The sequence below is a fragment of the Toxorhynchites rutilus genome, chromosome 2 (genome assembly GCF_029784135.1).
Source record: "Toxorhynchites rutilus septentrionalis strain SRP chromosome 2, ASM2978413v1, whole genome shotgun sequence".
In the NCBI taxonomy this organism is placed as follows: domain Eukaryota; kingdom Metazoa; phylum Arthropoda; class Insecta; order Diptera; family Culicidae; genus Toxorhynchites; species Toxorhynchites rutilus.
Genome location: NC_073745.1, coordinates 91130417 through 91155387, shown reverse-complemented (window position 1 = coordinate 91155387; position 24971 = coordinate 91130417). Strand labels below are relative to the sequence as shown.

The window sequence follows — 24971 nt, the reverse complement described above, 5'->3', positions numbered from 1 at the left end:
GGTGGGGGGGGGGGTCTGCCATACAAATGAAACACAAATTTTTGCATAACTCGAGAATTAATCAAGCAAATGAAACCAAATTTGGCATGTGGAGGTTTTAGGGTGCAATAAATCTTTTTACGGTGGTTAGACACTCCACCTACCTCTCTAAGGGGAAGCTACCATACAAAATTAAACGAGGTCGATTAGAAGATCAATCAATGAACAGTTCTGCGATTGGACCCATGAACTTGCTCATAGTATGGAAACATGAATGTTTGAAAGTATGGGCGGGACGAAGTTTGCCGGGTCAGCTAGTTTTTTAATAAAAATTCAAACAATTTTGAGTATAGAGGCTCTCAACAGCAAAGTTTATTCATCTTGAAAAACGCCTATTATATGGTCAATAATTAGAGGGTACTGGGATTTAACCCACGTTCGTTCGTTTACTTCCGTGATGATTCGTTACGATACCTATTTCATTAGTCTTTGCTAGGGAATCAACTTGCAAAAGTCCCTTGCAGTTTTCTCGATTATATTCTTGCAATATGCAATATTGATTAATTTTTGTCTATTCAAGAAGCAGTAATCAACAATTTTTTTTCGACTCCAGTCTTGAAAAAGGTCTATTATAACATCAATCAACGGAGGGTCCTGGGATTAGATACACGGTCGTTTGCTTAATAAGTGGTAAGGGAGACCTCCTGTGTACACAAATGTATGTCGCCATGGTACCTGATTTTCAAGTTTGTGTTATTTTTATTTATTTATTTATTGACGTCAATCGAAATTGTAGACCGATACATTCTTAATATCTTAAAACTACTTATTAAAAACTAAAAAAACTAAAGAGAGCTGGCTGGATAATTTATCCGTTTAATTCGAAACAGGATTTCAACAAGTTACATAATCAATTTTTTTTAAATTTAATTATTTATTTCGTCAAAGAATTGTAGACTAAATATGCTGCCCAAATATTACAGTGAAATTTAACGATATCTCATTCTATTCAGATAGTCTTTGAGCATTGACCTTGACATGGTTACATCAATTATTTCACTGTGTTCGTTACAGAGGCTCATCGTACGATTAATAGGACTATATTTGGCATAATTCGTTCTTCGGTAATCTATGTAGAAAATGTTAGGGTTTCTTTTGTGCCTAATCGGTGCGTAAAAATATCTTCTTCTTCTTCTTCAATGGAACTTCGCCGTCTCAACGTAGTATTACTTGCATCATTTTTATTAGTACTTAGTTGAGATTTCTATGCCAAATAACACGCCTTGAATGCATTCTGAGTGGCAAGCTCTAGAATACGCGTGATCACAGTGCAAGTCGGAGGAAATTTCTTTGACGAAAAATTCCCCCGACCAGAACGGGAATCGAACCCGAACACCCGGCATGTTAGTTATGACGCTAACCACTCGGCCAAGGGAGCGTAAAAATATAGATTTCCTAATATTTCTTCCGAGTCCACTCGTTGTGATATGATGTCAATAATAAATCGAATCATGGAAGAGTTCCGACGTTCTTTTAGGCTTTTAATATTGATTAGAATACAGCGTGCTTCATATGGAGGGAGATGATATGAAGACCAGCCTTGTTCACGAAGTGCGAATAATAAAAATTGTTTTTGTACAGATCCATTCTGTCTTTGTGTGAAGTTATGTAGGGGGACCATACAATACTACAGTATTCGAGAATTGATCTGACGTTTGTAATATACAATGTTTTTATTGTGTACGGATCGTGGAAATGGTAACTAAAGCGTTTGATGAAGCTCAACATATTATTTGCTCTATGGATGATTTTATTATAATGATCAACGAAGGTTAGTTTCGAATCTAAGACCACGCCTAAGTCTCTTACTCGTTGATATCTATTGATGGGTTGATTTCCCAGCTTAACACCATTGTTCAATGGTTTTCTTCTTCTTGTAAAAGTCATCAAAGTGCATTTCCTAACATTGAGCTGTAATAAACTCTTAGTACATAAATTATAAACTGTGTCAACTTCATTTTGGAATGTTTGAGAGTCTTAAGGAAACACATTCCAGTTTGCACATAGATTTGGGAAATTAGAAGCTTTCATTCCACCACCATTTTACCTATCTTAATACTAACTGTTGAAAAAATCATAATTTCATATTGTTAATAAAAAAATGCAAGGAAGTGTTTGAATTAATTGACTCAATAATCTCATCAATTCATCTGAAAGTTATTGACCAATAAGTGCTAAAAATTGGACATTTTTCGTGACAGTCGAGATTTTGTTTTTTAATCTGTATCCCCAATATGGTTCCGCAATCCTACCGGCGACGGACAGCGAAACGGACTACTGCAAAGAAGTTGACTAAAAGTGCTTGTTTACATTTTATTTGTCGTCAGCAATTCGTGAATGAGTTGCGTAGTTACTTTGTAGCATCGATACATTCAAATAAAATTAAGTAGGGATAATCTAATCTGTTCGATTATTGTTCATATCCGATTTCATATTGCTACCAATGAACGAATGAGAAAATTAATAAAGTCTCTAGGGTATTACACAATACTGTTAAACTTCTTAAAAGCATCTCTTCATTTTCCTCGATTGAGATGTTTTTTTTTTGAAAGTGTGGATAAAACAGATTTCATGCTTTGTCAGCGTTTTAGCGCCACTAAACCGATAATTTCTCAGCAGCCCATTTCGTCATTCAGCGATATCACAAACCGGCTGATAAGATAACTTTTCTCCGCGCAAGGAAATGAGTATATATAAATTCCTCTTGAAAACCAACACAGAATATCATTAACAGGGGCCGTTAGCAGTTTTCTTCTCAAAATATGGATCGTTGGTCTGGTAAGGTAGCTGTGGTGACCGGTGCGAGTTCCGGAATCGGTGCTGCAACAGCGAAAGAACTGGCCAAGGCTGGGATGGTTGTAATTGGGTTGGCGCGTCGAGTGGAACGTATCGAAGCGCTCAAGCTGGAACTGGATGAAACCGTTCGGGAGCGCTTACATGCCATGCAATGTGATGTTTCCATCGAGGAGTCTATTCTGGACAGTTTTCGATCGATAGAGGCGAAATTCGGCGGGGTGGACGTGTTGATCAACAACGCTGGAGTCACTCGCAAGACCGAACTACTGCAGGCAGGGAATACGGATAAGCTGCGGGAAGTGATGGACACGAACGTGATGGGATTGGTACTGTGCAGTCGGGAAGCGTTCCAGTCGATGAAGAATCGTTCGGTCGATGGACACATAGTGCACATCAACAGCATCGTCGGACACACAGTGCTCAACTTTCCTGGCACGAACATCTACACGGCGTCAAAATATGCCGTGACGGCCATTACGGAAACAATGCGACATGAGCTGAGGACTGCGGGAACGAAAATAAAAGTCACGGTAAGTTCGCTGGTTTCTCTGGCTATCTTGGTTGATTTTTTCTGTTTTACGAATTTACTATTCTTGCAGAGTATCAGCCCAGGAGTGGTCAATACAGAGATACTGTCGCCCGAAATGGCTGCCTTAGGGTTACCTATGCTAGAGGCCGTGGATATTGCTAATGCCATTCTGTACGTATTGGGTACACCTCCCGGAGTACAAGTTCATGAACTGACGATTAAGCCTGTTGGAGAAAGATTTTAAACTTTGCGAACGTACCGATGAGGAAGCACAGTTCACGGTTGAGTGTTGTTTCAGTGGATCTTGACATGAAGATTGAGTGAATAAAGCAATCATTTTTAATAGAAAATGTCAGGCTTTATACTCAAAATCTCAACGAAATAAACTCAAAGGCTGGGAAATTTGTTGGCCAAAAATATTTTAGCAAAACGTTTTTCCAAGCGGGCACCTCAGAAAGACGAACTTCTAGGTCAAAACTACCTAAAAAAGAAGCAACCTTGAATGTTCTACAGCACATACAGTATAACAGTGTTCCAATATGTGTTGTTTTAATTACCAAGAGGTAGCACTATCAATAACTATTCTCAGAGCCACAAAAGCCACCAAACCAAATCTAGTTTTTACGACGCGGGCAAGAAGTGATTGCAGAGATGTTGGAAATAATTGCAAAACAATGTTTTATTTGTGCACGGTTTGCGATAAGAGCAAGTGAATGAGAGAGAGAGAGAGAGAGAGAGAGAGAGAGAGAGAGAGAGAGAGAGAGAGAGAAAGAGAGAGAGAGCGCGCGCGAAGAGAAGATAACCTGCAGAATTACTAATGAAGTCTGGTCGAGATGGGCCGCCAGCATCCTCAAGCACAATGGTGGCACAACGGAGCAGCAGCGGTACTGGCACCGGCACCGGATCGAAGGGAATCGATGGCTGATTGTGTCTTGGGCCCTCCGGTCCGGACCAGAAAGGGCTAGCGCAAAAGAAAAACAAGCTTCCAAACGAGGAGTGGTAGCGCTGCAGGCCCTCTCCGGGGATGTCCCCCTCCGCTGAATTGAAGGCAAGAGGAGGGCAACAACAACAGAAAAAAAAAGAAGTTCAAGAACTTATTGATCTCCTTGATCTAGTTCGAGAAGGGAATCGACGTCCCGTTGGAGAGATATATGTGCTGCCATGTTCACCGCAGGCAAGCGTAATTAAAGAGATTTGTTGCCTTCCGTGATTCGCGATTACTGCCAATAAAGATGCAACACCTTCTTGAATTGACTATTCATTAAGAACCACTCGGAATTGTGGGGATACTGTGGTAATATCCTCAATTATTCACCACCGTTCAGGAATGAGTGGAGGGAGCTCTCCCTTCTAGCAAAAAGTATATGGCATATGTGTGACGGATTTACCGTTTCCCCGTGACTATGTCACGCATGGTTCTCAAATGTGTTTACAGTTTTGTTGATATTTTAAGGGAGGTTAAGTAATGTGTTCAACCGCAAAGTAAAAGTGTACAGCTTCGGAAAAGCAATTTTGCGAGAACGCAAGACACACTTTACGACTCTTTTAGAGTTATTGTAGTTACCGGGCGGTGGGATCCATTAGGACTGCAGCAATAAGACCCATCTTTCCATTCTGGCTCAGCCAGCTACCACTGTGGTTTTTTCTGACCCCAACTCCCGCAAGTCGCTTCTAAAAACGAGGGTTCTTGTTGAAAGCGTTGAAAACCGCGATTACCTTCATAAAAAAAAAAGAAACAACCAGCAGCGAAGGTCTCATACCGCTCAGCCCAGACATGCCGGTACTGTGCGCAAATGAGATTTACTTTTATTACGCCCTCTCACAGTCACCACAATATGGCCCGCAAGGGGTGGGTTACAGACCACGCAAAATAAGCCCACTGGCGACGAATGAATCCAAGACCATCAACGGGCCGGGCATATGAGCCTGACGAACCGGACCGGTAATCGATTTTGGGCACCGAGAGGTAGGAAAAAATCTGTCCGTTTTGCAGCGCGCAGATGTCTGCTGTTGATGTAATACACTTAAATTACAGTCGGATGACACAGGGCAGTAAATGTTTGGCTGGGTGATTTATCGTTGCGGGTTTTGATGGGTTCTCGGGTTTATGGGCTCTCGGTTCTTGGGCAAGACCGAGAATGGGCCGAATATGTTTTCATAAATTCAAAACCGTTGGAAAATGCGGAGTACAAGTTGATGTACTGTCGCAAATGTTGAATGAGTAGCTAAAATTGAAAATCGAGTAGAACAATGGCATGGAAATGGAAATACATAAATAGTTCAGTAAAAATTGTCAACATCTGTTAAATGGGCAATCAGCGCTAGAAACGTGAAGGTGCGTCGCTAGAAACTTGAGTTATGTTATGATATATTTCTACTGACTTAGAGGACATATTTTACCTTCCCCTCTTACGAAGATTTTTGACTGCAAGACTTTGTGAAATCATTGACCAATATAGGCTGGATATTGAAAGGTTTATACCACACAAATGTTAGAGTTTCCATGATGACTTGTTAACCGTTGTTAACGTTGAAAGAACATCAATCAATAATTTTTATTTTTTTTACAATTTGAAACTGTCAAGATAGTTTTATTTTTGTATGAAATTGACATATTTATCTGATTTAATGGCGGATGGGAAGATGCGTCTTGCTAATAAAGTATAAATATATCTTTTATGGCGGATTCCGCGCAAACTCGGCTATGGGATTGGCGTGACACTCTCAGAACTTAATGAAACTTTCTGGGCGTGAAGACCTTACCAAATCAGGCAACTTGGCATATTTAGTTTTCCGAAAATTTGTCTAGACTAACTTTTGGAAAGGGTTAAATATTTTTGACAATTTTTTTTATAAAATTTTTCAACTCGAAAATGGTAAGTCCTACAAAAAAGTGATTTATGGGAGAGTTTCAGGAAAATAAATGAATTTTCAAAAAAATACTGAAAAAATATTTTTTGAAATCCCACACTGAAAAAAATCAATTTTAAAAACTAAAAGTCGATTTTCTCAAAATGTTAATCTCAGATTCTGATGAAATAGCAGATAAATGGTAGATAAATATGTGCCCTACAACTCTTCATACATCGGTGGTGGTTAGACTCTCCATCCCCCTCTCTGTATTCCATATGTTCTACAATTACATAGCGACAAGTGCTGTTATTCCATTTGATGTTTGCGCTAGCGAAATTGATCATTGTTCAAAATTTTACTTTTTTAGTAATTGTTCTACAATTACATAGTGACAAGTGCTGTTATTCCATTTGATGTTTGCGCTAGCGAAATTGATCTTTGTTCAAAACTGGAAATGGATTTTAATGTGATGAAACGCACTCCTATATCTTCTTCCATCTATACCAAAAAATAGCATTACCAGATGTGTTGATAAGAGCAGAACTCGAAGAAGGAATTGTCCGATTTAGGGCTATCTTTATTCTATCATATTTTCTGTATTAAACATTTATTCCAAGTAACGGAGAAACATGTTATTTACAAGTGGTTGAAAAATCTTGAACTAGAATTGTGTCTAGGAATTTTACAGTAAAAAGTGAATTCAACGGAGAGGAATAGAAGATCAATCAATGAACAGTTCTACGATTGGACCCATGAACTTGCTCATAGTAAGAGAACGTGTATGTTTGAAGGTATTGATAACAAAAAACACATTTTTGGCGGGACGAAGTTTGCCGGGTAAGCTACTATTTCATAAAATTAAGTTTATTTCTTTTTCCAGTGCAGAAAGCCAACCCAAAATAAAAAAATTAATAATAATTATAAAAATGTTCAATGAGTGTTTTAGAGGTATTCACTTCAAACAAAGGTATTAAAACTTATGACATATTTTGACATCAAATTCATTTTTATTCCTTTGATTTTATACCATGTACATTAGGGTGGCAATGGATGTGTGGAAAAAATGTCATCATCGAGTTTCAAACACCGACCATATACATTTTGATTATTGGCCCAAAAAAATGACCTGTGCAGAGTTTCAGCTCAATCGGACATGATTTAGGGGTGTTTTGACATAGGACTATGTCTTTGATTTCTATATAGGGGGTCACTCTACGAAAAATGTAACGATTTATTTCAAACGCATATTACTCAAAATGGTTATTGTGACATATGTTGTGTTATATATAATTAGACAGGAAATTTATCCACAATTTTTGTTTTGCTTGAAACATGAACAGTGAATATAGTAAAAAAAGTTAACAATTTGACGATTTCTATTGGATATGTTTTCTTTCGATTGCACTATCCACTTGCTTCCTCCCCGACGCAACGAGCAATCTTTTTGCCTAAATTCGGGCGTTAGCTCATAATGTGAGTTGACGCGTAAAATGAATTATTCTCCATTTATGGATAATAGGCATTAAATTTATATTATATTGTATGTTGTCCAATAAATTTGTGCCCTATTCATGTTTTTATCGTGTAGGTCTCACTACTAACAATTTGTGGAATTGTGGTCGAGGATGTCATAATATCAAGTATGTTGTTTGGTTATGTATAAATGCAATAAATGGATTTAAATTTCTGCTGATTTAGAAGATCGAAAGGGTATACCCACGTAAATCAGATTATGATAGCTTGAGTAGTCGCGATCTTACAGGGCCATAAAGTTATTACAAACAGTGTTCCGAACAACGTGATAACGAAGGAGATAATGCTACTTTTATCTATAATATATTTTTGTAGTCATAGATTGATTTGACCCAGTTTTATATTTATGTAGGTCAAAAAATCAAAACTTTGTGCACTTTGAGCCACCCCTAAATCATGTCCGATTGAGCTGAAATTTTGCACAGGTAATTTTTTGGGCCAATGAACAAAATGTACATGGTCGATTTTTGAAATTCGAGGTGAAAGTGTACACGATTAAACCCCGGCTCTGTTAATGCTAAAAATACTAATGAGCCTTAATAAATAAACAAATGGGATAAAAAAGTTGTACACTGTTTTTAACTTCTTTGTATTGAAGATTGTTTGTGTCACACAGGCGATGTAATATACCTGGTATCTTATTTACGTTGACACATGAGAGAGAGAGAGAGAGAGAGAGAGAGAGACGAATTCAGTCTGGGTGGAGCCACTTCTATTTCCGGTGAAGTCCGTTTGACAGTGAAGAAAGAAATGAGCACAGAGCGTTTTTAGAACAGTTAGTGACGAGAGGGGCTGAATGACTGTTGATTCATGTTGACACAGAAACTGCTAGAAGAAGCTGAAACTCATTTTCAATTGAATGCAAGGGCCGATGGCTTCATAGTCCCCTGACTATCCTCAGTTGAAAATGAGTTTGCCGAGCCCTGATCCAAACAATGCCATTTTTTCTCATCTATTTATTTGTTTAGGCTTGAACTGGAGAGAGGATTGTTTCAGAGGGGAACACACATCATGAAGTGCTCCCGAATAAAGACGGTTTTTGCAGGTGAAAAAGTGCATCAAAGTGATCGAAAGTTGTCGCGATATCAAGCGACAATCGTGTGCTTACCGTGCGAAGTGTTTCCCGATTGCGAACGGTTCGGGAAAGTGGATAAAAGCGCAATTTTTTCCCCTAGTCCTCCATTAGTGAAAGAGTTTTTGTGCTGCCATTTTTCCGCTCATCTTTCACTTGAGAAGAGTGAGTGTGTGGTACTGATGTTATTGGCTGTGTATATGTGTGCGTATAATTTGCAGTCACGACGTGGGACGCGTTTCAAGCAGAGAACTGCATACAGTCTGACTATTTGGTATCATGAGATAGTATTAGTGTTTTTTTCCTCGCCGATCGCGTGGTAATATTTGGTGATAGTGTTGGAAGCAGAAGGAGGGGAAGGATGGAATCATTCCTTTGAGTTTTACGAATTTTTGTGCTGAAGTGAAAATATCACTGTTTGATATTCGGCGTTTCTGACACGTGGAACGGAGCGTGTAAATGAGTACCTATGTGTGTTGTATACACTCTTTCGATCGTACACCCATCTTCTATCTTAGTATCACAAGTAGGGGAAAAGGGGGTAATTTGGACCACCTAAGCAAATCGCCTAATATTTCTAAACCAATATGGTCTAAATGAAAAATGTCACATTGTATACTAAGCTACACTTGTTCTCCCTCAATAAATAATGGTTAATCAATATATAAAGCTTCAATCTACCAAATATATCATAAAATAAAAGAGATGATTTTTGGACATTAAAATTTGATGAGGGGTAATTTGGTCCAGTGTGTGTTTCATCGAAAAAAACATACTTATGTTTATGTGAAGTATTTTGGGATAATGTTACAATCAGTAACAATGTTTTGGGATCGATACCAGGTGTCTTGGCCAGATTCCAAACCAGAAAAGTTGGATTGACACCATCTCGAATACTGCATGGATCTTTTCACTGTTGTTCGAGCATTTTCAAACACTTTTGATGCTTGGTCAAAGAAAATCCGTTCTCGATGACCTACGTTGCTCTTTCAAGTTCCTCCTTCTTCCAACGTTGTCTGTCCATCCTCTTCTTGTAATTCAGCGGCATCTGGAATTAATTAGACCAAAGAAAAGTCTCAAACCTGTAGGACCAATTCACCCCACAGAAACGTGTCCATGTCACCCCACACAGCATGCACAAATTAAAATGCAATTAATTTCATTTATTGTTATCAAACTTACATTTTCGCTACATCATATTGTTCCTCTTCTGGGAAAAACCTTAAAACCACGATCTGAAAACTCACATTTTTTGACGCTCAAAGTACATAATGTATTTATGCTACCGTTTCCCTCTACTTGTGAAGTTTTACCAAAGTTTTTTTTGAATGACAAATTATAGAAAATCCAAGGTGAGCCGTAATTTTAGAGATAAAGGGGTGGTCCAAATCACCCCATATGACCAAATCACCCCGTGTAACCCTATAGGAATCGCGACTTGGCTGATGGGCTGAGCGTGCAGTGGCGTCAGATAAGTTTAATGTTTAATTTTTCCATACACATTATTTAAATTCTTCAATTGTTTAATTTTCCAATTAATTTCTTTTATAATTTATGAATTATAGAATATAATTCTATAGTTCTATAATTCTATAATTTTATAATTCTATAATTCTATAATTCTATGATTCTATGATTCTATAATTCTTTAATTTTATATTTCTTTACTTCTTTGTATCCTTGAATTTTTTACCGCCGTCGCGATTGGAGTTTTAAATAGTAGGCAAGATAAATAACGAAATATATATCACCGGTCCGATTAATTTTAAAGGATATTTTCCGATAATTTTCTGCCGCCACTATTGAGTTTCATAAAGAGTAGGCACAATCAATATGTATCACTGGCTCGATTATTTCAGAAGAATAAAGACACACAATAGAGACGATAAAGAGTAGGCACGAGAAATAACTAAGTATATTACCGGTCTGATAAATTTTAAAGAAGTTTTCCGGATTACCTTGTCAGGTTTCCCAAGAACGATTTTCTGTCGTCTCGACTGGAGCTCGATAAAAATACGCACGATGCATAACAGATGAATGTTGTGAAACATGAGCTTTTCGGAATTTCGTTTCGTCGAGTGGTCGATAGATCACGTTTACATAATCGCATCACTTACCTCGGTGAATCCTGCTTATTACCACTCTGCCCACTAACAACTATCCCTTCCATGATATTCGCTAGGGAACCACGCTATAGAGGCGACCCTTCTGGCCTTCGGGCGGCGAATATCATACTAACATTCCTTCCCTTCCCCTGGTGACTGTAAGGACGTGACCAGCGTCGTTATTGACCATTTAAAGCTCGAGTCGCCGAAAATTGCACAACGAGAATGATTTGCTAGTCCTAAGCGTCATTCTGTGTGTTCATTGTGCAATTTGGTTGGTTCAGGTCAATCACGGAGAGCAACTACGAATTGTACAGTCTACCCAAGCTCAAGCTCAAGCTCATCTATTTATTTGATTAGGCTCATTTATAAATTCAGCTGTAACAGAACCGAATTTATTCGTGTACATTTTTATCTTTAGTGTCTTAGGATAACTTTTGTTGTATATTACACTGTAGCCATTTTTAGGCGTAAGAGTATTCCTATCTATCGATAAACATTTGTTTTTTTTTATCTATTTCACAGTAGTCGGTTCGACGTAAGAGTATTCCTATTCTATCGATACACAACACATGTCACCTTTTTCGGCGTAAGAATATTCCTATTTAAACAATGCCCTTGTCTACAATTTCCTGTGGTCCCGTAAAGGAAAGGTAGCTTGAGGCTTGAGAGTATATTTTTAATCTACACTTCTGTTTGAAATAACTGAAACCTGTCTGAATCTCTGAAACTAACTGAAACAATATCTGAATCTTTTTCAATAAACTTTTTTTACAGTGTTATGAGACTGACAATTAATATGTGATGTTTAAAAAGAATGCTCGAGTTTTGTTTCATTTTTAAAATAAATTAATCTTTGATGGAAATCAATTTTAAACAAGTATCGAGTATTACCAAATATCTGGTCGAATAAGCTTCAGATTTGAATCGTTTTCGTTACGTATTAATTGTGCTTCGCTGATGGAAATTCGGGTAATCAAGTTCTTTTGCGTTAATTCATGTGACACCCAAAATATCTAGCGTCTTTGCGTAGCCAGCCTTTTTCAAATGATTCTAAACTATCACAGGGTTCATTCTTAGTGCATTAGTTATATTCTAGTAGCTTCATGCCGGTCTTGATCGACCAGTTGCAAAATTTCATCAACTATTTCAGTGACTGACCAACCAGAGCGAAGCTTATCTATGATATCAAAATTTCCAGGATGAAAAAAAGAAACCTTTGTTGCGTTCTGCGTCCACTTAAAGTGTCTGTTGCGTAAGCTTCACATTTTTTTTACTACTTGTTCTTCTGTTTTTTTTTGTAGTAAGAAACTTTCATTACAAGTGATAAAACATACACACTGTTGTCGGACATTGTGACAAAGATTCCGAAATTGTATAGAAAAATAATATAAATTTAATTTAATATAAATAAAATTCTTATTCAATTCTTAAAAAAAAGATTAAATAGAATATGAATTTCATATTGACCTTAGATTTGTATCTCGTATCTCTTGTATCTCGAGAACGGTTAGTCTCCGAAGAATAATCTTCATGTTTTTATCTAGCGTTATGCGTTTAGAATATGTTGTTTATATTAATTTCATAAGAAAAAAACCAATCTCGTGACTATTGAAAATTCAATAGTTTTATAAAAATTATATTCAGATTTTCGTGAATTTGACAACGCACAGCTAGGACTGAGATAGTTGGGTTTTTTTTTTTAAATTAAGGCCTATTTAATGTTTAACAATTCGTAAATTTAAGTATGTAATTAGGTATTCTTGATGGAGGCCCCAGAAAGAGTCGTTTATTACATGACTTATTTTCAATTTTGTAAAGTGACGGGTTCGTAGAGTTTTAGATTTTTCTAGAATCCAGTACTCATGTCACGTTCTTGGAAGTATTGAGATGATTAAAAAATTCATTTACTATTTCATTATTTACCAAAACTAGTGAGTTTAAGATTTAAAATGATGTACATCCTATCTTTATGCGTTCAATCTACGAGGTCAGTTCAAAAAGTATAGCGGCTTTCGATATCTACGCGGGTTACGTATATTCGATTCTAGATTTTTTTTGTGGTATTATGTTGGTACTCATGTCTCTCACTTATGCTGACAAGTACGGCTATTTTGAATGTTCAGTTAATTTTTGACAACTGCTTTTCCTACACGTGTTTTAGTTCATCTTCCAATTTTCGATTATCTCTAGAGAAATCCCTTCGTAGTGATGAAGCAAAATTGGTTATGGCTATGGAAATGCTTAATGGAATGGGATAGAGTGGACCACTCTATCTACAAGAGCTGTTGTAAAAGTATCGCGATTTTTGTATACCCGCGGATTACTGATATTCGATTTAAATTGTTGACGTGCTTGGACTTCCGGCACGCTTTGCGTCGTTTATATCTTTTCGACCCTCCGAGAACATTTTTTCGAATTGCGATAAACGTTGTTTGCTCCAAGGTTTGGTGAACAAACGTCACAATCAAAATTTGGAATGTGTTTGCGCACTTAATTTTGTTTGTCACACATAATGTGATACAGATTCTTTGATCCGTTTTTGCAATAGGCAAAAATCGAAAATGAACCAAAACATGTGTAAGAAAAGCAGTTGCTAAAAATTAACTGAACTTTCAAAATAGCTGTACTTGTCAGCATGAGTGAGAGACATGAGTACCAACATAATGCCACAAAAAAATCTAGAATCGAATATACCTTACCCACGTAAATTCGAAGGTCGCGATACGTTTTGAACAGACCTCGTATGTACAAAACAATTGTATTGACGTAGGACTACGTCTAACCGGAAGATATAGGGGGTGAAATGGAAATCTAGGCACTGAACAATTAGGAAAAAATGCAAGATTTGGAACGCTTATAATTCGAGCATTTCTCAATAGATCGCAAAGGTTTTTGCATCAATTGATAGGAAATATATCTACGCATCTATCATAACGAATAACATTTCATTTTTCTTGAGATAAATAATTGAATAATTGTGAAATATCAAGCATTGTCAAAATGCACTATGTGCCCATTTTTGATTGGTCCATTTTGTGCTCCTCAAATCGTACCGACCAAAACGGGCAACCAGAGCAGCAGCGAAATAGGATGAAGCACGATTGGAAAGGAAAAAGAAAAAAATGAACGAAACATTGGTCGCAGTCTCACACATGCGTAATTCTCGAGCCAGCCAGTCAGCTTAAAAATTCCCGCTCCGCTGCCGTAACGATCATTCTCATTCAAACCGTACACCACATCGGTTCGCATCACAACACATCAACAAACCAACCCAAGCAGCCATGTCTGGACATGGTAAAGGAGGAAAAGTGAAAGGAAAGGCAAAATCCCGCTCGAACCGTGTTGATATGGAGTTCCCCGCAAGGGTAGCTAGGCCGAGCGCGTTAGTACCAGTGCACCAGTCCACCTAGCCGGCGTTATATAGTTTCGGCCGCCGAAGTGATCGAGTTGGCTGGTAAAGCTGCTTGCGACGATAAGAAAAACCGCATTCAGAACAGAACACATCAAGACAACAACAGGCAGTTGCAGCGAGTGGCGAGTGGCAAACGCAATCGCAAAACGGCATCAGGTAGCAGAAGAAAAAAGTTTGTTCTTTATACAAACTGCTTTGGTGGCAAATCCAGAACAAGGCGGCATCGAGGGCGTTCGAAATGGTTTTTTTTTTCAAAACCACGAGTACTAAGTTTTCGAAATTGGAACCATTCCATAAAACAAGGCGCTTTTCAGGGCCATTAAACCTTCCAAAAAAGAGTTTAGGAAATACAGTTCAATGCTTTCTAAAACAATATCCAAAATAATAATAAAACACAAATTGATTTTTTCATAATTTGTTTGCCAGGATATGATGAGTATGTGAATTTGGCAGTTGTTCTGAGCTTATTGATTTTCACCAATTCTTAAATTGCTTCTAGATTGAAAGTACAGTAATTTACACTTATCTCGACATTTAGCTAATTGGACGGACCTATAATGCGACATATTTAGTTGGACATTTTTGTAAACATAGAGTTCGGGGTCCAAATTATGACCCCACATTGAAAGTCGACACTGTACCACTGTCATCGCAAATGTCCAATTACAGGTTAAAATTACCTCCAATCCGATACTGAGTGGTGGTAATGCGGCGTGCCATTGAATGTAATTTACTGTAAAATATGTCACAAGCTGGATGGGAAAAAATTTTCCAACTGTGAAAGCTATGGCGAATGGCAAATGCAATCGCTAAACAGAAAGGTTTAGCCGAACAAGATGGGGATATCGAGTGATAACAAAACAATAAACTCTTTAGATTGAAGATAATTTTGTGATCCTGAAAAGGACCCTTTTTAGCCTGCATGTGAATCCAACGAGCGAACAAATCGTAATGAATGTATGTTTCTTTCTTCTTCTTTCTTTGTTTTTAAGAGGCTTTAAACTTTGCAGTTCATTCGCCTCTACGATGTATTTTTTTGCCATCGCTCCCTTTTAACGCTCATTCGTTCGTCTCGTTGGACTCGCCCCTCTGGCTGAGTCTGCCGATTTGTCTCTATCCTGTGAGTGTGTACCGCTAGAGTATAAAACACGCGGACCCCAAAAAAATATCTTATTTTCTTTCAAACCGTAAACCCGTGTGGCATCGAATTCTTGGACGTAACAAAGGAGGACAAGTTAAGGGAAAGGCAAAGTCTCACTCGAACTGTGCAAGTCTCCAGTTCCCTGTTGCTCGCATTCATTGATTGCTCCGCAAGGGTAACTAGGCCGAACGGATTGGTGCTGGAGCACCAGTATACCTAACAGCGATTATAGAGCTTCGGCCGTTGGAGTGCTCGAGTTGCCTTGCAAAGCTGCTCACGACAATCAGAAAACCCGCATCAAGAACAGAGCAGCTTCGGTTCGGCGCTCATCAAGGAAACAATTAGTTTCAGTGAGTGGCAAAGTGTTTCTCCGGCACGTTGCATTAAATGTAATTTACTGAACAACATGTCACAAGCTGGATGGGAAGAAATTTTCCAACTGTGAAAGCTGTGGCGAGTGGCAAACGCAATAGCTAAACTGGAAGGTTTAACCGAACAAGATGGGAATATCGAGTGATAACAAAAACACAACACCAAAGGTTCTTTTCAGAACCATCAACATATTCATAAAGAGTAAACAGTAAACTAATCCATTTTTCAGGTAGATAGGTAGGTATTCACGTAAGAGAAGAAAATAAAACAATATATTTAAAATATATATTTCACAAAAGCTGTCCCCTTTGTATAGTCCTACGTCACTCCGGTTATGTCCCCGACATTACCCACCCGTCTTTTTTTTTATTTGTGATGAAAAAATCGGCAATTACTTTTCGGGCAACCCAATATAATTTACACCGATCGCTACTGCTCTATACGTGGATCGATCCTCTCTTCCAAATAAAGTGCCCTCGTTCGGCACGACTTCGGTGAAGGGTCGTGCGCGGCACTAGATTCTAGCCGAGATTTCCACCGTCGTTAGCTATTCTCTTTGGGTCTGGACATCCACCTCTGTACCCTCCGTCGTACTCATGTCACGTACATGGACCCGGAGGGTGCATCAATACGTAGCCGGTGCTCGGAGTCCCGGTACCAGCGGTTCATCATAACCTTACCTCTTCCCCTCGACCCTCCCCACAATTCCGACACTGTGGCCCATAAGGATCGGAACTATCTATCGCGATTTCTGGATCCGAGTCCCCCTCACGATAGGTCGTGCCCGAAAGAGGCAGCAGAAACGGTCCCCGCCAAAACTAAATAGGAGAAATAATCAGAGTAAAATGCAAATAAATTCATGCTGGCATAGCTTATTCGTGTCGATTTTTGCAGAAACGTTTCCCCACTCCGAGCCCCACACGAAGCCACCGGATGGGCTGTTCGATGCCGCCACAGTGCGGTCATAGACTGGAGTGGTGTAGTCTTCTGGGCTTTTTTCTCCCAGTGCTATCAAAATATTTTATTTTTATTCGACTGCCCCGACTTCCCCGCCCGAGCACTGAATAAATATCATTTGTGTGCTAAACGATGTGAACCGCTCACGACAGCGGGCGAAAGCTGGCGAAACTTCTTGAAGCATAAATTGTGCGGTCTAAATTGCGCTTAAGCTCGAGTTGCATCAAACATCGGGCGGCGGAGGAGGAAGAGGCACTAAAACTATGCATTCTACTCCGTGTTGAACTGTATGACAACTACCAAGCGTGTCCGTGTGTGGGTATCTCAGTCAGCAGGGGTGGGCTAGAGGGTGGAATGGAGAAAAAACGCAAAGCAGGAGGTCATAATCCGTGAGAGCCTACTCCCAGAGGTTGCCCATATGTTGCATACATTCCAGATCAGATCTTTCCGCACCCCGGCAGGCCATCACAGCTGGGGACAAAAATGGAAGATGACAGAAATGAGGTGAAGTCTGCCGCGAGAAAGTTCCATATCGGCACTGTTGCATTGTTCGTGGGGTTTTCTAGGAGAGCACGGATCGCCTCCCAAGCGCAGCGGCTGTCTCGTTTGTGGCGGTATTATTAGAAAGCGATTAAAACTATCGACGAAGATGGGCTGCATCTCCTCCTCTAGTGGTGGACTCTCCCACATGGAGGGAGCTATTAATCATGCTTACTGTCGTCTTTCGCGGGGCAGAAGGTTCCTGGTTCCTGGCTTCTAGGTGACGTTTCGATGGTATTGAGTGCTGTGTTACAAACATATTATTGGCCCGAAATACTGAATCAGTGTTTCTATCCGGATACGAATTGGTCATCGTATGCAGATGGCAATGTTTACGTTGGTTCGAACATTTGTTGGAGTCCGAAACGTGTTTGACTCGTACTTGTCGAATGCCGTTAAAAAAACTTATTTTTTTGGAACTATCGCACACAAGATAATTAGAAGATGTTATCTTATCGTTGTCATCAATAAGAGTATTCCAAATCATTTTTGGCTTCTTCATTTGTAATTAAGGTTTTTTTTTCTCATTTGTTTTTTTTTGTGAATATTGGATTTGGATTATTGAAAGTGCAAAGTCTGAAGAATATGGTGGCTCTATGATGGCTAAATTAAAAAAAATGTAAGCATTACATATAAAACTGTGTATATACATTGGCGTTTACTCTAGATTACAATCGTTCAATTACATATGACCAATTTTAATTGCGACTAATTGTTTTACAATAGTATATGCACAATCGTTGAAGTTTTTTCAGAAAATCATAGCTCGAAAGACAGATGTACGATTCCAAAAACAGGAATGAACTTTTTAGGAATAATTTAAAATTTGATTGCATTGTTAAGAAAATTTATCCAAACATGGAATTAATAATTAAATATATAGATATGTACCAAAACACCTTCCCTTCGATTTTGTTGTTTACATTGCACTTCTTTATCCTTTAGAGGTCCTTCCGCTCAAACATGGTTAGTCCAAATCTACTGAAGATTTCAATAACAAAAATGATGAATTTCTAATTAATTATTTTCATGTTTTCATTACAGGTAATTACATTCTACTTTTGCTGATCGCACTTCATCACTTTTGGGAAAATATCGGCCGTATAATGCAGTTATCTCAGAAGCTGTGAGAAACGATGTAATTCGCCTTTGGGTAAGTTGTAAACATCGATCTGTATTTTTGAATGTATTTGAGATTTTTCGAGTATTTCGTTTGGTGAGTTCAATTTATGTAATCATTCAATTACTCTGGATTCACTTGCCATACTAGGAAGAATTCGACACAGAGAAATTTTTCTTTTTTTTTGTTTTTGTTATTCATTCTATTCTCAACTCTCTTCACCTTAATATTTTTGCATGCAATGTGTATATTTTATCTGATAATTTATTGAGAAGTATAACAAGAAAAAAAGCGTGTTGTTTCGAGAAACCAAGGACAAAATCGTGCAATTATCACCTGTGCAAAAAGTTTCTCGCCGCTATCCAATTATTGATAGTGCTGTTAGAAAAACAAATGAAATAATATAATGTATGGAAAAATTGGAATTCTTCTTATTTTAGTCAATGTTAAAACAGTTTCATAAAAACGTGACATGTTTTCTGATTTGGAACTTTTCAATATAGTCGTAGTTCTACGTAAAAAGATAGGTGTGTGATGTCGGAACATAACCGAAGATTCACTACGGGCTGTCAGGTTGAATACATTATTTTATTTTATTTTATTTTTCATTTCGCAGAACGATGACAGAAAATCCAAACCTAACCGGTTGTGTACATCGAAACATATTTTAACTTTCAATTATCAAAGAAAGAACACAGATCTCATCGCAATGAAATGCTTTCTTTACGCGAATAACAACCTTGAAAAGAGCTGCACTTTGGCGCCACTTTAACCCGGAAATAATGCATGAATTCGCAAAACAAAAGAAAGTCAGCAACAAATTAGAAAAATCAATTTGATTTTTGTTTTCGGATATAATTTTTTTTTCTCGATATAATTATTATTTCGGATATTTTCCAATTAATCCATATATATGGATTATCAACAATCGCCGAGCAAAAAAAATCCTGGTTCCTAACGACTCGGTAAACAAACTAAATGATCGTTCTCAAAATTGACATCAAAACCACAGACAGTACTATCAAATAAAAAAAAGTTTCTGCGGGAAGTTTTACAATTACAAATTCCCAGTAGGGTAGTGCGAGGCTAGTTGGTCATAGGGATAAGTTGGTCAGTGACGATATCTTGGAATCTGAGCGTCCAAAAAACTAGCGATCTATGGATGAAAAATAGCGAATTCCTGATGCAATAAAGTAAGCAAATTGGAAAAACTTTTTATTAATAGGTTATAAAATACGAACATGATGCCGATTTTTCCAAAAATCATTCACTGTTTGCGCATTATAAAATTGGTTCTGATAATCATGGTAAATAACCATGAAAAAATTCGGTTTATTGTGTGTACTAGTTTTAAATATTAATGAAAATCGCTTTTAAAATTATTTTTATTGAATTTTCATGAATATTTTCTTTCGTATATAGAGGGGCTAGTTGGTCACACAAATTCCTCGTTTGAGAGCAACGCATATAAAAGTTTTCAGATATGCCGCGTTTCATTACGCATGCTATAAACAAATATAGAAAGCATATGATTTACTGCTAAACCCTGTGTATTTGAAACAAGGCAACCTGATACCAACCACCGCACATACCACTTGCAATGTAATTGTCATATTTGTATTTTTTGCTGTAAAATCTATATATATATATATATATATATATATATATATATGTATATAAATGGATTTCTGTCTGTTTGTCTGTCTGTCTGTCTGTCTGTCTGTCTGTCTGTCTGTCTGTCTGTCTGTCTGTCTGTCTGTCTGATTATTATGGACTCGGAAACTACTGAACCGATCAACATGAAAATTGGTATGTAGGGATTTTTGTGGCCGGGGAAGGTTTTCGTGATAGTTTGAGACCCCTCCCCCCTCTCTAAGGTGAGGGCTGCCATACAAATGAAACACAAATTACTGCATTACTCGAGAATTAATCAAGAAAATGAAACCAAATTTGGCTCATATCATATCACCACTCACTCATATCACCAAACGCTTGAAACCACTTTAGGGTGCATTAAATGTTTTTACGGTGGTTAGACACTCCACCCCCTCCCTAAGTGGGAGCAGCCATACAAAATTAAACGGGGTCGATTAGAAGATCAGTCAATGAACAGTTCTGCGATTGGACCCATGAAATTGCTCTTAGTAAGAAAACGTGAATACCTTCAACATTGATACAAAATACAAATTTTGAGCGGGACGAAGTTTGCCGGGTCAGCTAGTTTTCAATAATATAATAAACGCTAACATCGAATATCAACAATTCACAATAATGCATCGAATAATGTAGCATACCAGGAGGTTATTTCGATATACTTTGGGGTGAACGGTACAAATGTCATCAAAACAAATGCAAGCAAGTTATGCGGCGCAGGGATGCCAGGGGATTTTTTCAAATGTCTTCACCATAATATCGGAGGAAAGTTCTTCACACAAAAACGGAACTGTGATAACTCTATTTGTTTATTTCAGCTTTGAAGTTTTGGTTGTAACTCAAACCATATCCATGAAACTAATTGTAGAAAAGGTATGTAACCGGAAAACCTTCGATTTGTGATGTGGTCGTTTGAAAGATCTAGGTTAATCGATTGTATAGTATAGGCCCAAAATAATAGAAATGCAATGTCACAATCATTCGAATTTTCGAGCGCAAATGAACTTATTTCTTCTAGAGACAATATATATTCAGGCTGCTTCGTTCGCTGATACTAAAGCCCTACTTTTTTGACGATATTCCCGGCCAATAGTTAGATTTCATGGAAGTAATATCTTTCAAAAAAAAAAAAAAAAAAAAAAAACACGAACGCTATCATACTGAAATGTATTCACATATTTCATAATGTCTTCAAGATGTATTCACAAAATCAAATGTCTTCAAAATGAGGACATGTCTTCAAACCTGGCATCTCTGGTACGCCACAAAGTTGAAGAGAGACGAAATTGCTAGAAAAGATTGTCTAACTAATTTCCAACGACGATGAGAATTTGAAATTTTCATTAATTTGTTCTCTCACTTGATTACATGATATTTGTTAACTGTTTTTGTTTTGATTTAATTAGTTAATTTATAATGAAGAAAACTTCTAATTGAAAAATGCTTATTATTTGCTCAAAAAGAACATGCCTATTATTGACCAAATTACCCCGTGTGTGGGGTTAGTTGGTCAATTTATTCTGAAATATAAAGACGTTAAGTAGAAGAAAAATGTGAAATAAATGATTCTCTGGCTATTTTTCATTGAAGCTTTATTGTGGTACATAATATTCTAACGCACAACTTAGTACTACAAAGTTATAGCCAAATTTATTGAAAAATGATCACCTAGCCCCGCCCTACCCTATATATTCCACAGGATGTAAACCGAGTGCTTGTTCACAGCAATCTTATTCCAGTAACTGCATTTCGGTGGCCTATTGTAAAACAATTCTATTGGAACATTTCTCGTCAGTAATAAGCATTTCTATTGGAAATTGTTGTGACTTTGTTGATTTCCAGACGAGACGGTTTCCGAGTTATGTAGTTATGTAGCCTACACCACTAGGTAACAGGAAACTCGCTTTTCTTTTCACTATCAAGAGACACAGCTCTTCTCTTGAACGTACACCCAAACTAGCGTTGACAGAAAACATGCCATCTTTGGCAGAAAAGATGCCATTTCCTGGTCATGAGAGTCAAATGCGCAAATAATGGGCTATTTTGAAGCTTAAAAACGGTTTGTATGTATGCGAGCAGACATCTCTTTCTGTTTTCTTTTCTCATTTCATTTGGGATTGTGCAAAAAAAAAAGTCCATACGACGTCAATGGGGATCGATCGAACCAAGGCCGGCTGGATTGCAAAGTTACTTTACACGACCACGCTATCCATATAGCTGCCAGCGCTATTATAAAGGAGCGTGATAATATTACACCTTATCCTAAAATGAAGTTGGAAGGTGTTTTCTAAGAAGATAAAGAAGAACATGAACGAGAATAAATCTTTCTCTGTTTGGGCCGTGTATTTGGCAAACTATACGAAAAGCTTTCATCTAAATGTGTCTCCTGTTTCGCTCCCTCATATTGGCTCTAGCATATATATTATACAAATGATATACATGTATTGGGTAGTAGAAAATTTTATGTTATCTTTCAGCTCATTTAATGTAATAAATCGGGATGCCAGAACATGTTGTAAAATTTAACTTTGGGTGTACAACTCCCGACTCTCTATTTTTCGAACTTAATAACAATCAACCTAACACTATACATTTTATCAAAAAGGGAGGTGCTTCGGAATACATTTCATATACACCAATCAGAATCAATTAGGCTATATAGAGGGGAAAGAAGGGAAATACGGACACCCCTATTTTTCGTTACGTGAATGTTTTATCATCACTTCTCTTTCAGTTTATCGAATCAGCGGTGAAGTTTTTTTCATTTTTACTCCAGAAATATTGACGAAACTAAAACACTAATCAAGTCGGGCAAGACGGACACTCAGCCAACAGAAGACAAACATTTTGTTTTGAGAACAATTTGATCATCATCTTCTTCTTTTATTAACAGATACCCACTAACTACGCAACCAGATATTATTGACGAATCAGCAGAGCGGTTTTAAAAACGTAATCCGAAATAGTCATTCTGAATGCCGGATGCTATTTTAGACATGAAAAAATGAGAAAAATTACAAGCCCTTCTAGGTGATTTTAGTCTAGCCGTTTTTGTTAGACTATTTTTATGGCATATTTGAAGACCTCCAAAACTTATCGAGTACATAAACTTGAATTTTCAGTTAGTGTCCATCTTTTCCACCCCAGGTGTCCATCTTTCCCGCCAAATGTCTGTCTATCCCGACTCAATATTGTTTTTTTTTTCAAAGATTCCGGACACATACATTGTTCAAATTTTCTGTCTCAAAGACAAATTTTATTATAAAAAAGACGGGTGGGTAATGTCGGGGACATAACCGGAGTGACGTAGGACTATACAAAGGGGACAGCTTTTGTTAAATATATATTTTAAATATATTGTTTTATTTCCTTCTCCTACGTGAATACCTACCTATCTACCTGAAAAATGGATTAGTTTACTGTTTACTTTTTATTAATATGTTGATGGTTCTGAAAAGAACCTTTGGTGTTGTGTTTTTGTTATCACTCGATATTCCCATCTTGTTCGGTTAAACCTTCCTGTTTAGCTATTGCGTTTGCCACTCGCCACAGCTTTCACAGTTGGAAAATTTCTTCCCATCCAGCTTGTGACATGTTGTTCAGTAAATTACATTTAATGCGACGTGCCGGAGAAACACTTTGCCACTCACTGAAACTAATTGTTGCCTTGATGAGTGCCGAACCGAAGCTGCTCTGTTCTTGATGCGGGTTTTCTGATTGTCGTGAGATGCTTTGCAAGCCAACTCGAGCACTCCGACGGCCGAAACTCTATAATCGCTCTTAGGTATACTGGTGCTCCGGCACCAATCCGTTCGGCCTAGTTACTTGCGGAGCAATCAGTGAATGCGACCAACAGGGAACTGGAGACCTGCACGGTTCGAGTGAGACTTTGCCTTTCCCTTAACTTGTCCTCCTTTATTACGTCCACGATGCCGATGCCGTACAACCACACGGGTTTACGGTTTGAAAGAAAATAAGATATTTTTTTGGGGTCCGCGTGTTTTATACTCTAGCGGTACACACTCACAGGATAGAGACAAATCGGCAGATTCAGCCAGAGGGGCGAGTCCAACGAGACGAACGAATGAGCGTTAAAAGGGAGCGATGGCAAAAAAATACATTCATTACGATTTGTTCGCTCGTTGGATTCACATGCAGGCTAAAAAAGGTTCCTTTTCAGGATCACAAAATTGTCTTCAATCTAAAGAGTTTATTGTTTTGTTATCACTCGATATCCCCATCTTGTTCGGCTAAACCTTTCTGTTTAGCGATTGCATTTGCCACTCGCCACAGCTTTCACAGTTAGAAAATTTCTTCCCTTCCAGCTTGTGACATATTTTACAGTAAATTACATTCAATGGCACGTCGCATTACCACCACTCAGTATTGGATTGGAGGTAATTTTAACCTGTAATTGAACATTTGAGATGACAGTGGTACAGTGTCGACTTTCAATGTGGGGTCATAATTTGGCCCCGAACTCTATGTTTACAAAAATGTCCAACTAAATATGTCGCATTACAGGTCCGTCCAATTAGCTAAATGTCGAGATAAGTGTAAATTACTGTACTTTCAATCTAGAAGCAATTTAAGAATTGGTGAAAATCAATAAGCTCAGAACAACTGCCAAATTCACATACTCATCAGATCCTGGCAAACAAATTATAAAAAAACAAATTGTGTTTTATTATTATTTTGGATAATGTTTTAGAAAGCATTGAACTGTATTTCCTAAACTCTTTTTTAGCCACTCGCCACTCGCTGCAACTGCCTGTTGTCTTGATGTCCACCGAACCGAATGTGTTCTGTTCCGAATGCGGGTTTTCTTATCGTCGCGAGCAGCTTT

At 37.9% G+C, this 24971-nt stretch overlaps 2 protein-coding genes across 4 annotated transcripts in view; both read left to right on the top strand.

Annotated features, from left to right (window-relative positions):
• LOC129771481 (uncharacterized) overlaps nt 1-24971 on the top strand; it is a 695695-nt gene that overhangs the window by 373401 nt on the left and 297323 nt on the right. The window lies entirely within an intron of this gene.
• LOC129771484 (farnesol dehydrogenase-like) lies at nt 2774-3687 on the top strand. The gene is made up of 2 exons (XM_055775165.1): nt 2774-3365; nt 3435-3687. The coding sequence occupies exons 1-2, from the start codon at nt 2802-2804 to the stop codon at nt 3606-3608; spliced, it is 738 nt and encodes a 245-aa protein (XP_055631140.1). The 5' UTR covers nt 2774-2801; the 3' UTR covers nt 3609-3687.